General features: G+C 32.1%; 1 protein-coding gene across 1 annotated transcript in view; it reads right to left on the reverse strand.

Annotated features, from left to right (window-relative positions):
• LOTGIDRAFT_158254 (hypothetical protein) overlaps positions 1–14,177 on the reverse strand; it is a gene marked incomplete at both ends in the record, with an annotated part of 30,571 nt that extends 16,394 nt beyond the window's left edge. The window contains 2 exons of the mRNA XM_009050970.1: positions 357–478; positions 14,149–14,177. Coding sequence (XP_009049218.1) covers positions 357–478; positions 14,149–14,177 — 151 coding nt within the window. The remainder of the gene's footprint in view (positions 1–356; positions 479–14,148) is intronic.
• Between the last annotated feature and the right edge of the window lie 2,155 nt (positions 14,178–16,332).

A 16,332-nucleotide genomic window follows, 5' to 3' on the forward strand; every position in this document is an offset into this window, starting at 1 on the left:
CAGCAGTTGTCCCCCCATTGAGTCAGTCTGCCCCCTATTTGTACCGCCAGTCTCGCAAGGCTGGCAACACCACTAGTGTCGGGATCTATATAAACCGATATCAAACTCTAAAAATGTTCTCCTTTTAAGGGAATAAAGGTTCCAGAGCTTTGAAACACAGAAAAGGGTTCAAAGGTTAAAAAAAATTGAGACCAAGGGTTCAGAAACTGATCAGTTAAGGTTGATTAATTGCCATTAAACTGGTTCTGCACAAGAAAACACAAAAGCTTTTTCAAGGTCGACAAATAAGTAAATTTGTTAGCCGCATTTCATATCAGTTTCTGAAAGACTGGAAATTTTAATATAAGTCTACTCACCATAAAGTCTAGGGTCAAACTGGTAGTCGCTTCCATCCAGACGACTCTTCTTCAATTTCTCGATAGTTTCTGGACTGGCGTGAATCGATGGGCTTCGTTTCGGAGGTCTGCCAGGACGTGCACTGAAAAGATAAACAACAAAATATTAAGAATTTAGTTTGTAAATACTAACTGGAATCTTCTGAGAAGGGTACTTTGGTTGGAATGAATGAATGAATGAATGAATGAATGAATGAATGAATGAATGAATGAATGAGACAAGATCTAGGCATCACCATGACAACTTTTTTCAGAAAAATTTCAAGTATTAGATAAACCAAGATAGATGGAAAGATTCTATTCCATTCAAATTTCTGAAATAATAGGTGTTATAACCCATTCAAATAACCAAAATATTTCAAACCATTATTAAAATCTTTACAACATACATCATTGAGGTCAAAACTATAAATTTATTTTCGAGTATTTCAAAAGATTCAAGTCTCATGAATGTCACAGGGGTTAACACCCAAATTTTTTTATCGTCAAGTCTTAGGAAAAGTACACCCCGAGGCAGGATAAAATACAATTATTTATATACCACTTGTCATCAAAAACGCAAAAAACATCTTCAAGAATTTTTATTTCAATTTTCAAGAACAATGCAATAAAAGCGAATTCCTACATTCAAGATTTGGACTATTCAGATCTTCCTAACTCAACAACTATTCCTTAATATAAATAAAACTTAAAAAGATTAACATAATGAAGTAATATATTTGAACTGAATTACGATGTCTGTTTTTATATCTTAATATAGTCCGAGACTTGCTGACTTTTATATGATTCATATATTAGCCATTTATCTACTAATAAAAACTTTGCTGAAAAATGTTGACTATAACTTATTCTCTGATAGCTATTTGTGACTAATCTTGGTCAGCTTTAAACTGATTCAGTTAATAGCCAAAATATTGCCCTTAAATTCATGAAAATTTCAACTTTCAACACATAAAAGGTTTATTGATGTAAAGCCTAATTCTCTCTTTCTGAATTAATAGCATTGCAAATTTGGTAAACAAGTTCATATTTCAAAGCCAAATAACAATTTAATGGTTGCGAAAAAAATGACTAAGTCCAACCTCCTAAAACTGAAGAGTATGTGTGTTTCGGACTAACCACTTTCAAGTCCTGACTCTTGTAATAAGTTTGAATTAAAATGAAAACGAAATAATTACAATATCGTATACATCAGCTTTCATCTTCAAAAACCCCTGAATAAATAAAAACCCTAAAGGCTTCAAGTCCCTCTTCAACATAAAATAAACACCAAAATAATAATCGTCAAGGGCTATTTTATATTTCTAACTATCTTGCCTCCATCTGGTGTTATATTTGCACAAGTTATAATACATTGTTACTCCAACCCTTACACTACGAACCATGGTAAACTTTTATTGGCAAACATTTACATTGAAACATATTACAGGTGGCGCTGTTTTGCTTTCGTCTTTTATGATTTCAAGTGAATGAGCCATGTAACACTTCGTACCTTTCCCTATATTTTCAATCAACTCCAAAGAATTGTGTAACAACTTTAAAACCATTTGCTTTGATTTGCTTTTCACGAGTTGTGTTCGTTTCAGCTTGATTAAATAATGAATACAGATTGAATCTTTTAAGCTTTGAGCTCAATTTTACTTTCATTTTAATATATTACAGTAATCTAATATTACAAACTTTAATTAATTTTGCAAATAGTTCTGTGACTAAGCCAGGTGATTCTCAAGTTGATGAACGTAAAATCGACTGAATGTGAAACATAATATTGTTGATTTTCTCTAATTAGATTGTATCACTTAACGTAACAAATCACATTTCCAAATGTAAGAAACTTGTGACAAAAGAAAATGTTACAATTTTTATCACAAATTTTGGAACTATTTTCTTTATATGTAGGGAAATATAAAGAATGTGATATTAGGTTAGTGTAGTGTTTTGTCAATCAATGTAATTCTTAATATTCATTGGTTAAAACACGTAGGTGTCAAAACACAATACATCGCAAATTATGATTCTTTTATCACCAAATGAATAGGAATTTAACGGGGTGGTCCATTTAACTCAATGAATGAAACCTTTCTTCATAAACTTGGGGCTTTATTTTCTTTTTAATTTCCCCATTGTTAGATCGCAGGCCTAAGATTCTTCAAACCAACAATACGAGGCAAAATATTGCAACCTGTATGCAAATTCTTGATTGTTTGATAAAATGAAGACACAATAATATATGGAAAAGACATATGTTTATGATCAGATGTAAGCAAATTGAAAGTAAAGAATATCTGTAAGATCTTACAGGTTCTAGATAATTTTTTCAGATCGATTTGAAACTTCAAAGACTGAGAAATTTGATAAAATAATCGAAATGAAAAATATTACCAAGAATCTTGTAGCAGTGAGATATCATTATATTGTCATATTATATATAATATTGTCAGCTAATAGAAACATCAGATATCACCTAACTCTGGGTTATTGTCAGCTAATAGAAACATCAGACATCACCTAACTCTGGGTTATTGTCAGCTAATAGAAACATCAGACATCACCTAACTCTGGGTTATTGTCAGCTAATAGAAACATCAGACATCACCTAACTCTGGGTTATTGTCAGCTAATAGAAACATCAGACAGCACCTAACTCTGGGTTGTTTTCCTATTGTCAGCTAATAGAAACATCTGACATCACTTAACTCTGGGTTGTTTTCCTATTGTCAGCTAATAGAAACATCAGACATCACCTAACTCTGGGTTGTTTTCCTATTGTCAGCTAATAGAAACATCAGACATCACCTTACTCTGGGTTATTGTCAGCTAATAGAAACATCAGACATCACCTAACTCTGGGTTGTTTTCCTATTGTCAGCTAATAGAAACATCAGACATTACCTAACTCTGGGTTATTGTCAGCTAATAGAAACATCAGACATCACCTAACTCTGGGTTGTTTTCCTATTGTCAGCTAATAGAAACATCAGACATCACCTAACTCTGGGTTGTTTTCCTATTGTCAGTTAATAGAAACATCAGACATCACCTAACTCTGGGTTATTGTCAGCTAATAGAAACATCAGACATCACTTAACTCTGGGTTGTTTTCCTATTGTCAGCTAATAGAAACATCAGACATCACCTAACTCTGGGTTGTTTTCCTATTGTCAGCTAATAGAAACATCAGACATCACCTTACTCTGGGTTGTTTTCATATTGTCAGCTTATAGAAACATCAGACATCACCTAACTCTGGGTTGTTTTCATATTGTCAGCTAATAGAAACATCTGACATCACTTAACTCTGGGTTGTTTTCATATTGTCAGCTTATAGAAACATCAGACATCACCTAACTCTGGGTTGTTTTCATATTGTCAGCTTATAGAAACATTAGACATCACCTAACTCTTAACTAATAGCAACATCATATTTTAGAGGATGGTCCACTGTTGTACTGTATATAGAAACACCAGACATCACCTGACAGTGGCCAGTTAAGAAAACACCAGGCATCAGCCAACTCTGGGAACCTTTTTGGAGGTTAACTAGTCAGTGGGCTATAGAAGTTCACAAACAAGACAAGTTTTTCTATCTCTACTTTCATTCAGTTGAGGAAGATTGGGTAGGCCTGTCATTGAGGACATCCCTTTTCAGATGTGACCTTTCTACCCTTACAAAAACTCAGTTCACTGTGGGTCATTAAACACTTCGGTTTTTTGAAAATCTAAACAATCAATTAATAAACAGAAAAAGGCAAATGGAGTCAAATAGAACCAATAAAATCACTTCATTTCCAAGATGAAAAAACACGAGCAAAAAAAAAACCAGTCACAATGTTACAGAAGTCACATGTTTGAAAAAGGATCAAAGAAATTTGGCTTGCATTCAAATCTTCAAAAGGATGTCTGAAAGAACCATGTTACAAATCAGTGAGCTAGTGTTCGATATTACTGATAACTCACAATGGCTGATTTCCTAACATGGAAAAGACAGGTACACACAAAATACAAAGTAACAAAACTTTGAATCAAGTCAAAACATCAAAAGTTTGTACGAAAAAAAAATAATACAAAACAGTGAACCTGCTTTCTGTTCGAATTTTTCTTTTTGAACGAGATTCATTCAAGCGATGGATCTGAGTGTATCAATTTATTTGTTTTTTTATCTTTGAAATCTCATTTCTTTACACGAATTCAAACAATCCCACAGAATAAAATATGGAATGATTTGATTGGTCAAAAATCACTATCTTTTCTCCCGAACATTTAAAAACATGCTGATAACTTTTCAACTCCAGTCAAGCATGTTGAATCTGATAAAAAAAATTATCTGTTTTGAGAAATAATCTCTAAGAATTGTCAAAGTCAAGAAATTTGAAGACTTATCATTAGCAGTCACGAAATTGACTTCTCCCGAATTTTGGGAGAATGGAGATTCAAATTTCATGTCAGATTCGAACAGAGTCATGATCCTATCTTTGATATTTCCCTTAATTTCACCCAAAAATGAAATTTGAGAATTTTTAATAAATGAATCAATTAAAACTATGAAAATGATCATGTCACTTTGTTGTTGTGTAAAATTTTGATTAATTTTGGATGACTATTGGGTTAAATATTTTAACAGTTTCATTTTGACATCTAGAACTCTGATAACATTTAAACTGTGCAGCTCTGTTCTATTATGACTGATTTAAGAAAGCTATTGCTTCATATCAAATCCAAAATCTAAAATGTCTTGAAACATTTATTACATGAACACTTATCAGATCTTCAACTTCTGAAAGAAGTCCATTGCCTCTATCAAATCCCAATATAACACATTTATGTTAGGGATTTTTCTTCACTTACTATCAAGAGCTGCTAACTTTAAATTATGCATTTTAACTATATAGCTCTCTGATGTCTTTAAATATCTATGACAAAAACTTATCAGACCTTAAAAATCTTGAAATTTTTGAACTGATGATGTTTTCTTGTGGAATATGTTTTGGGTTGCATTGTTTCATTTTCTTCAATATCTGTTTTTCGGTTCGTTAATTGTTCATTTATTTGTGGGAGATCAGAGACTTGAAAGTTGATCGAGACATAATTTTATCATGAAAATAATTTGAAAGGGAAGACAAAACATTTCATGGCTGGCTGGAGAAAAGTATCCTATTTCACCAACTCCATATTTCCATTTCCACACTATTATTGGCTATCGTTTAATAATTCACAAGATGGCTGGCAAGTCTGACAACTCCTCTCAAAATTACAAATTATTCTTTTTAAAATTTCTGTAAACAGTATCCATAGTATTTAAATATTTTATTTCATATCTTTAGTTAAGAATGAAAAATCCATATTAAATTTCTTTTAATAAAATTACTCATTATGATCAAAATAATGTAGTACATTCTCAAGTGAGTGTGGGCAATTCAGAACTAAACTTTTTAAAATTTTTGATTGATTAATTTCATAATGCATATTACAGTATAGATTATCATCACTTTTAAGGATAATTTGAAAATTTTCACACTCGATATCATCTAATTCTGAGTCAAAATTCTCTGTCATATCACTGTCTGTTTATGGATTCTGACTTTTTGAACCTTTATTCTAGTGATTTGAAACATAAATCTAAAAATCTAAATCAATTATTCAGCAAATGACAAATTTCAAATGACCTGCAGTTAACAAAATTAAATTTCAAAAATTAAATTTTCATGCTGTTTTTGACACTTTAAATCAATCAAAAATCAGATCAGAAAAATAAATGTTAATTCTCTAAGATAAACAAAGCAGTAACTAATGTATTCTGTCCAATGTTTAAATATTTTGTTCTGCTCTGGTCCTGACCTTGTCTATTGTCTAGTAAAAACTGACACTTGAAAACGTGTATTCATTGAGAAGGTTAAATCATATTGAACATGTATTTATCAATAACAAAATCATTTTAGTTTCAATACCCAATGTCTCAATATCTCAATGGGCCGCCGGACCGTCGGGGGTCACATGACCTATACTTAAGGTCAATTCTTTAGGGTTATGAACCCTTTAGGCTATCAATATTCCCGACTAATGTTTTGTCGGTCTGTTTCCTATTGTCAAGCAAATGATCACTTAACCATCCTTTTTACACCCAATGTGTCAATTGTATTGCCATCTTAATATTAGTTTTGTCAGTTTCGTTCGGGGTCATTTAAGGATATCCAATAATCAGAGCCCAGGATTAAAGAGCTGGTGTGAACAGGAGTATAATTTCACCAAGTTATTTAAATTAGATTAGAAAGTTAAGTCGTATCAGAAAGATTGCTTGCTACTTTAACCATATAACTTACAATTTAACACCCTTTTTTCTCAAAAAGTCGTTAATTCACCTTTAATTTTATTTTATTTTATAAATGTTTCAAATTTTATTTAAAACTGGCTTTGATTTTTATATTTCGAATTTATATAGACATATTAGAGCTCCAGTCAGACATGACTGGTATTTTTGTCTACAAAGACATTTCAATCAATTACGAATCATTTCATTTATTAAATACCATAGAATAAATCATTATCATTCCGACTACATTGCAACTCTAGTCAGACATGACTGGTACAGCTAAATCAACAGGTTTATAAAGATATTTCAATCAATAGGTAATTTACACCTTGTCATTATGAAATGTGTCTTTTTACAGCTCCAGAAAATAATAAAAAACAGTACAGCAAACAATCAGGGACATTCTACACCTTATTGATGTTACATATTGAATTTCTGTTTGTGTCTTTCTCGGACAATGACCCACTCTATCCTCTCTTTATTCTAAAAACTAAGAAAAATACCATAACATTCAAATTTTTTACAATATTATCTTTTAAGTCAGCGTGGCCAAATAATAACCAGTATAAGAAGAAAGAAAAATAAGTCTCAATGTCATTTATGACTATCCTGGTGTCAAATATAAAATAACAGTGACAAATATACCACAACATCTCTACCCCAAGGGCAATTGGTTTGTGGGTGGGTGAGGTATTTGTTTATTTCAATTAATCCATACCAGAATTAATATCATTGAAATGTTTTATTTTGATAATTTTGTAAAAATTTCAGGAATTTATTTTTCTTTGTTGAAAACAGTTTGTCATAGAAACATTTATAAATACTGAGTATATGATTCATTAATTGTGTCTATCCTCATGCCAAAGTATTCCAAATATTTCAAACTATGTGCTATTATGAGTACTGGTACTGATTTCAAAGTCCAAGAAAGGAAACCAGCTCCTAAGAATATGCTTTTTGAAGTATTGAGTATACCATTTTCTTTTTTTGTTTCGACCAATAACTGTATTGAAAATTTCAAAGTCTAAAAAAGGAAACCAGCTCCCAAGTATATGCTTTTTTCGAGTTTTGAATATACCAAGTCTTTTTTTTGTTTCAGCCAATAACTGTTATGTATTGAAGATTTCAATGATCAAGACAAGTTTGCAGAGTTTTTCCCCAGTCTTGGCCACAACCTAATGGAAGACATTTCCTAAGTAACCCACAAAAGAACTTCAAATGATGTAAATTCAAATCTTTTCCCAATTTCAAACAAATTTTCACAGTTGACATTTTTGTTAATCTCTATTTAATTCATTGTTGCTATTTACCGCCATGTTACACTGACTAGCTTGAATCCAGAATTTGTATACATATAGGAAAGAAACAAGGCCTCAATAGACACCCTTGTCTGACCACTCGGCCAGAAAATCTGCCTCAAGAAACAATGAGGCTATTTCAATGTAGGTTTTACTTGAATCAAATACCTCACAGGAAACACCTCATCATTTCACAAAAACTCAAAGAAATTGACGGAAAATAAAGGAAATTTCGACAGTTGGTTCGTGAATTGAAAGAACAAAACAAATAACTATTCCTTTCTCTGAGCATTATCAGCCATTTTCATGTAAAATTGTGCATTTTGTTTGCCAATACAATGAGTTTTGAATCAATATAATTGAAATTTGCATAAACAAATGTTCAAATTTGGAAACAATTGAAAAAAAAGCAAGATTGAAAATTGACCATTTTGAATCTAGAGAATGGCTGGTTTTGAAATGAGAATGTTTCTTTCAATTCAACAATTAAAAACTTTTCTTGAAACATCAAACAAAAAGAGAAAAAGCTATTAAACTCACATTAGAAATGTGTTGTTCTTTCTTAGAAATGGAACCATTGGGTTCCTCTCTTGAAAACCTAATCTGTTTCCACAATTACATTCTCCATCTATTTGCAAATTATTTAAAATTTTCTAAGTCTCCTGACTAGAACCCACTTAAATTTCCATTTCAAAAGAAAAATAACACTTAAAACCGACTTTTTAATTAAGTTTCAGCAAACAATGTTATTTAGATTATTACAAATAGAATTAAAATTGCTTTGAAAATGCTTCAATACTGACTAGACATTGTATTCAAACCGAATAATGTTTGTCCACATGAAAAAAAACATCTAAAAACTATTTTCATTTCCGACTGTTATTTCAATTGTCATTACTTAAAAATTACCTAACACAGATTCAAAAATAGACAATAAATTTTATTCTTATCTGATTGATAAAATTTCCTTTATTTCATTTCCTTAGGACAAAAAACATAAAAACCACATTAATTAACACAATTTCAATTCTAAGGAAATGTGCTTTCAACAGTATAAATAACTCTATTTTTAATTTTTTTTTATACAAACTTAGACAAATGTATAACCATTGTAATTTTAAAATAGATTTTATTGATAAATTTTTGAAAAATCATTTACCAAAGGTTCAATGCACGAAGCACAATACTAAAATATCAGGCAATTCACATGGAATTAAAACTTTAATTTTGTCAAAAATTCATTTGTTTGTTCATGATATGGACTAGATATTAATGCACAATTTTCAACCTTTTTTCAATCAAAGTCAAAGTATGGACCCTGTATTCATAGTAGAAATAAGTAAATAAGTGATTAGCATAAGTCATGACATATTACAAAGAATTATTACATCTACTGGAAACCTGATTTCAGATGTTAAGTATTAATAAAAAAAAAAAAAGTAAGCAATTTCTTTGACTTTTTGTTTAATTTGATATATGTATATTACTCAATAAATGAATGCCTGTTCGTTCGTTCGTTCGTTCGTTCGTTCGTTCGTTCGTTCGTTCGTTCGTTCGTTCGTTCGTTCGTTCGTTCGTTCGTTCGTTCGTTCGTTCGTTCGTTCGTTCGTTCATTCATTCTTCCAAAATGCAACCAAAGTACCCTTCACAGAAGATTCCAGTTAGTATTCACAAACTAAATTCTTAATATTTTGTTAAGGCAATTTCTTTGACTTTTGTTTCAATTGAAATATGTGTGTTACTCAATAACTGATCTTCATTTCAATGATTTTTCTCACACTTTCAAGTTGAAACAAGTTTAATTGAGAATTTATTTAAGGAAAACAAAAGTGGGAGAAATTTTCGGATCTATTAAAATAAAAGCCATGAAAATTGACAAAGTCAACAGAGAAAGCTATTAAAACATGGCCGAGTGTTATTGAGGTTGTATTGACATTACGATCACAGACCAATTTACATCAAACTTTCAAGACGACTAAATGACAACACAATGAAGTTTTAGTGAAAACACAAACATATGATGGCTGAATATTTGTCCATCTTTTCTCCATTGTAATGCTTCAGCTTGCCACTTTACCAAAGTAAATATTTTCAATTGATTTGTCGTTTTATTTTAATCAATCCCTTTCGTTCCCTGTCAATCTTATAACAATTGATAATTTACTGGTAATGGGAATAAAAGTAATATATGTCAGTTCTGAAAACAAAGGCAAATACAAAATCCAACAACATACAGTGGAGTGTAGTATAGACCTACAATGAGAATTGAACTGAAAAGTTATCAGCCTTGAGGATGGGCATCCTTGAAATGGTCAGGAACTGCTGCAGAAAAAGGGGTGACAAGGGAAACGAAAAGCATTGTGATGTGTTTTTCAAAAGCAATTCAAAATTTTAGTAAAGACACTGGTGTTTAAAGTCAATTTTAAAAAAAAGTGGTTTACTGGCAACTTTCTTCACAATTTTGGACTATAAGAAACACATTTACCCTAACAAGGTCAGCCCCAAATACTTACCTGTTATTTACCTATATTTGTTTAAATATAACAGGAATAATTAGAGCTGTAAAAGGTTAGATAAACCAGATATTGACTGTGTTTTATAAACTCATACTTTCTTTGGTTATATCTTAACCTGAACAAATAGCTCAATATAACCACAACAATCTTCAAGATTTCTTAAGACCAAACATAATATTTTCAAAAGAAATATTTTCACTGCAATTCCTTTTCCATAGCCCTACTTTTGTTTTCCATTGTTGCCTATTTGTTCTCCAAATTGGAAATATTTTTCTTGTTCTTGCACCCTTTCATACTTTCAAATGTTAAATTTGTGAATGTTTGTATCTTGTTTCCATAGAGTGTCATACATTTTACAGTGTTAAGGCATAGACCTAGATTAGGAATATAAATTTTCATCATGCCATTTAGATTCTGAAAACCACCTGCATATTACTTCTCCAGAGGAGTATATATGGCGTAATAATAACCTTGGTTTTAAATTTTGAAGGTCAACAGATCACACCCTGAAAATACTCTTCAAAATCAAAATACGGTCTTGCGGCCATGTCTGGCTGAGCCTTCCAACATCTAATGTCATTAGTTTAATTCTCAAATGATCAATCAATCAAATCGTTAACAAGCTTAACGATCTTAAGGTAACAAAAATACTAAAATTATCAAATTCATGGTCGACCTTGAAATTGCTCCGTACAAAAATCAACTATTTTATTTTTCGTTGAATAATTTAACGAAAGATATTCATTAAGTCGAGTAGACGGATCCTGATTTAATTGATTGGTGAGAGGTAATCATAATATTATATCCTCTACCTGTAATTAAACACAAAGTTACAGATAAAATCGTCATTTCCTTAGTTACATATTTACGCGGGAAACAAACGCCATGACAGTTCACGTGACAAATATGGCAGGTCGCTTATATAATTAATTGGGAAAAATAAAGTACAGTTTAATGAAATTGATTGAGAGCGACTGTTATGTTCTTTTCATATCGCTGTGACAATACAAAGATTAGAAGCGGTAAAATATGCCGTCTTCATTAATCCCTCTAACGAATTAAAATTGAGAAAATAAAACGAAACGAATAGTTGCCTTTTGGCCAAATTGGCCTCTTTTGTTGACAAGTTAAGGAAATTTACCCTCTCGGGATTTTGACGTTTGGTAATAAGAGATGAGGAGTTGTTGAAATTGTGCGAATTGACCTGGGAACAATCAAAATACAAATTAATATCCCGAAACGAAAGAAAAACCGTAGGAGCTAACTAATCAGGATGAAATGGGATCTATTTAAGAAATATTCAGTTGTGAAAACTGGGGTTTTTAAACATCTGGTCGTCTTGAATAATGTTTTCAAACAATTAGATAACATTTTCATTGTTTGGGATCGAAAACCACCGACTGTTTCTGACAAATTGGCAGGAACAAATAAAGAGTTTGGAGATACCGAATAGGATTATGGACTCTTATCTCAGCGAAAATTGACACAAGAGAATTAGCCGCCATCGTTTTGAGATTCAAGTGGCATTAGGGCGAGTAGTCTCGCCAATAAATGGTCATTGATTAACTAGTGATTAGTCAAAATTTGGACGTAAAACGTTTATCAGTGAAAGAAAAATTAATTTTATCTTCAAAAAAAGTTCCTAATTCACTTAGTTTATCTCCGATTATTGTATTTTTTTATAACCATTCTTACTAATATGAGTGTTTTTCTACTAACTTTTTTTACAGCAATGACATAGGCCGTAACCGACACTTTTAGTTTCAAAAGAGTATCAGGGTTGGATGGGAATTTAGTAAAATGTACATATTTTTTGTGATGAAACCTCTAAAGGGATTCAGGATTAACCAGGGTTCAGATATATTCCTAATAGCTTTAACAAGCGTTAAATTCCCATTTTGTAACAGTTAAGGGACAGAATGTTTACAAAGACATAAAAATTGAAGAATCACCGTTTGATTTCAGTGCATGCTTTAATAGGGACGCCTAACGCTTAAGTCCTTCATGGGTTCAAAACAGGAAAGAAAATCAAGGAAATCAATCAAAAAAGGTAAACCATTTATAAAAATAGACAGAACTATTATATTTTCTTTATCTCTTTTGTACCATTTCCTTTATAACCAATAATATTTCATTCGAGTTTTAATCGATATTACAATGTTATATAACTTTATCAATATCAAAACTCACGTCAGCATTAACACCCATTTTTAGAAAGGTACTGGATAATAGATGTATAGCGACATAAGGTGAAGAGGTGAGGAGCCAATAGGGCCTACAGAATGAAACAAAATTTCTAAAATCTTCTCAGACGTTCCATGGAAGGGAAGGGATGCAATCATGCTCCTCCACGGACCACGGAGATGCAGCATTGTTAAATCTCAACCCCGAAAGTCGCCCCAGACCCAAATTAGTAGGTAGGTAGGTAGATGACAAGTTAACGTTCGCTTCCAGCGGATGCTGATATCGCAAACTCACCAAAATTAGTCAGCCAGCTCCCTATTTTTACCCCCGTATCGAGAGGCTGGCGCCGCCACTTGTGAGATGGGATGAGAAAGGTTGGCTCTGGAGGTCGTCATTTAAAAGAACCACCATATTAAGGAATCACAATTGAACTGTAAATTTATTGAAAGAAATGGCGTCGATTTGTAGAAGAAACGGTCAAATTGAAGATCAATACAAAACAATTGGTTTCGGGAATTCTGATTTTATTTCGCAAATTACGGAACTATGAAGAACCCATTATCTCGGTTGCCTAGGGTGTAAATTGGCTAATGAGAAATCACTCCGCGTTGGTTAATTGAGTGTCAGATCATGTGATGAGTGGTTTATTTTTCACTTGCTCGCCCCCTGGCGGCTACATTAACATCCTTACACATTACTTAATACAAACATAAACATGTCCATTTGGGTGCTTCTATTACCCACCTAATTTCCAAACAATCGTAAAGTACCCTAATTAGCTAGATAAACTCTGTTCATGAAATATTTTCGTTTCAGTCTATTAACAGCAGCCAATAAAAGATTCTACAATTTTGATTTTCCCACTGCCATACAGATTAGCGCGACAATAAAGACGTCGCTGTAATGTTGATATTTTTAACTCTTGTTTAATTATCATTTCACAATATTAAATACTGAGTTATTGCCCTTGTTCTTATCGAATATCTATCAACTAATAACGATTTATAAACAGTTTATCTAATTTATGACTGTTCCTTATCGCAAGTTTTTCCGTCAGCTGCAGAAAGTTTGCTACTATCTATAAGGTAGCAGTAGGCCTACTCTTTACAATGTTCAATAATATGTTCTTGTCACGAGGGGAATTACAAATCAGCCTATAATATAGGCGCTTACGAATCGTCAAACCATAATGCATAGTGGCAACAGATGTTCTGAAAGACTAAATATAGGGAGCCTAACTTGTTATGCTTTAGGCTTATCCTCTTTCTTCGAGTAAAGCAAAACCTGCTTCACCGCTTCTGAACCTAACCTAAAATTAATATAGTGAACAAATCACAGTGATTCAATCATAAAAGATAAAATTGATTATTGATTGAGCATGTTGAAAAATACGAACAGAGCTATGAGATAGTGGAGTCATGCATTGACGATAGGGAAATAGACATTACCTTTTTTGAAAACCTGATGGCACCGACATTTTGTGCACTTTCAAAATATCCGAAATCATGCAAAGTTGTCACTTAAGTGGCCTATATTTGAAATTCAAAAAATAAAGTGACATTTGAATAGAATTCCCATAAAAGGCGCTCTCCTAGGTAACGAAGCTAGACTATATATTTCTAAGTGCTGTAAAGTTCAATTCAATTAGTATTTATTTGTGCAATAATAATAAAACGAGTTTAAATCTTCAAAAATAAATCCAAATCTTCAAGGATTACATTATTCAAATAATAAGAATTTAATCTGTTATCTGTAAGTTGTTATGATAAAACGAGATATAAGTCGGCCATTGATTCGATCATAGCAACAATGATAAATTTGCTTTATTTCAAGTTCGTCTTTGAAATTTAATACTGTTTTTAACTCTAACTTCGCCAGGAAGTTCTGTCCGGTCTTATTTATACCAAGGTGCCCGAAATAATATCGGCGGTATAAATATTTATATCAAATACAAAATCTGACAATATTTTATTCGATAGAAATCGGTGAGTTGCTCACTGATCTGATAACTAAATCGATCATAAGTAGGCTAATGCCTCCAGAAAATTTCCCTCATTACACACTGCATGAAGTTACTCAAATCAGCTTCAGCCATCACATTTTCATTTAAACTCTAAGATTCCTGAATATGTGGCGAGTTTTATACATCGATGAACAAAGCTGGCTTTCAAAATATACAAATAATTTATTCTCTTTAAAGGAAGATAACACGATATATTTTATCAAAGAGATGCCTGTGTTCACACCCCGTAGATTAACCCCTATTACAGATTTACCCCAAAAATAGATTAGGATTTATCAGCCCTTTAAAGGAAATGAGTCGGCTATTATCTTATTTGATTGGTCCTCGCCTGCCAAGATTTTTTTTAAATTTTCAAAATTTTTTTGAATTCCACACTGCTTACCCATTCTCAAGACCATGCCATTAAAGTAGAAACCTAAGGAAAACTAATAAACACTTTGAATTTTAAAAAATTTCTGGACAAAATAACTGCGTCTCACACCAGACCCTTCATCAAACCCGATACGACCTCTGTCAAGAGCGGGAGAAAAAAGTAAAATTAACTGCCAACTTCACATTAATTAATGAAGGGAATTATCTATGTTTCGGGTGTATTTGGGTGCATTAATGATTTATGACGCACCACTAATTCATTCATTAAAGGCTGCAATCCACTTAATTAAACCTTCGACTCGCTTTGACTTCAAAACGCATCCAAATCACCCCAGTTAAAGATAATTATTGCAAGATTGCAAGTACAAACCACTTTCAAATGCTGGAAACAAATTTATTTGTGAATATTTAAAATTTTTTTATTTCGGTCACTAAGTCTTTAAAAGCAATAAATAACAAAACTAACCCTCGACCCCATTTCATCTTTTTTATGTTCACAAAACATCCTTCAAAATTCAAACTTAATACACTTTTGGCCCTTAAAATGTGATTATAACATGAAAAATATTTACCAAACAATTCAGCCTTATAGAAGGTAACGTCAGAATCAAATACGGCCATTAGATACCCGGGATGTTAAGTGTCACCGCAATCAAATACGTCCCTTCAGACTCTTCAGGCCAAAATGTTAAGTGCGTTCGATTTGTTTACCTAGAAATATGTTTCTTAGTAGTTTTTTCTCAAACAGTGTTTATTTTTGTTGAACAGAACACGCGTTTATTCATAATATTATAGGATAGAAAGGGACAATGTGCGCAAAGAATAGGCATCTCGTGTTGAAAAACTTTCGTTTTATTTATTTTTTATTCAATGTATTTTGATGGCAGTATTTTTCATTATCGCCCTTTCTTTGAATTAAAATAGGAATTCTTTGTACGAGAATTAATTCATTGAAAACTAATCCTCAACGACAAGATCTCTCAAAAACACTTTCTACTTCTGCAATCTCAGATTTTTTGTTTTGAAAAGAGAGACCGGCTTTCATTTTGTTGATTTAGGTAGATAGCCCACGGCATCTCGTCCACGTCTTATTTTATTATTTCATTATATTAGTCTACTTGGCGAATGCATTCTAAAAATGCTTTCAGAAAACATATTTCTCTTTTAACTTGCGTTTCGGATTATTGAATTAAAGTAAAAAGAAGCCCACCTTTGAACGCAACCAGGTATAATATTC

The sequence above is a fragment of the Lottia gigantea genome (genome assembly GCF_000327385.1).
Source record: "Lottia gigantea unplaced genomic scaffold LOTGIsca_16, whole genome shotgun sequence".
NCBI lineage: Eukaryota > Metazoa > Mollusca > Gastropoda > Lottiidae > Lottia > Lottia gigantea.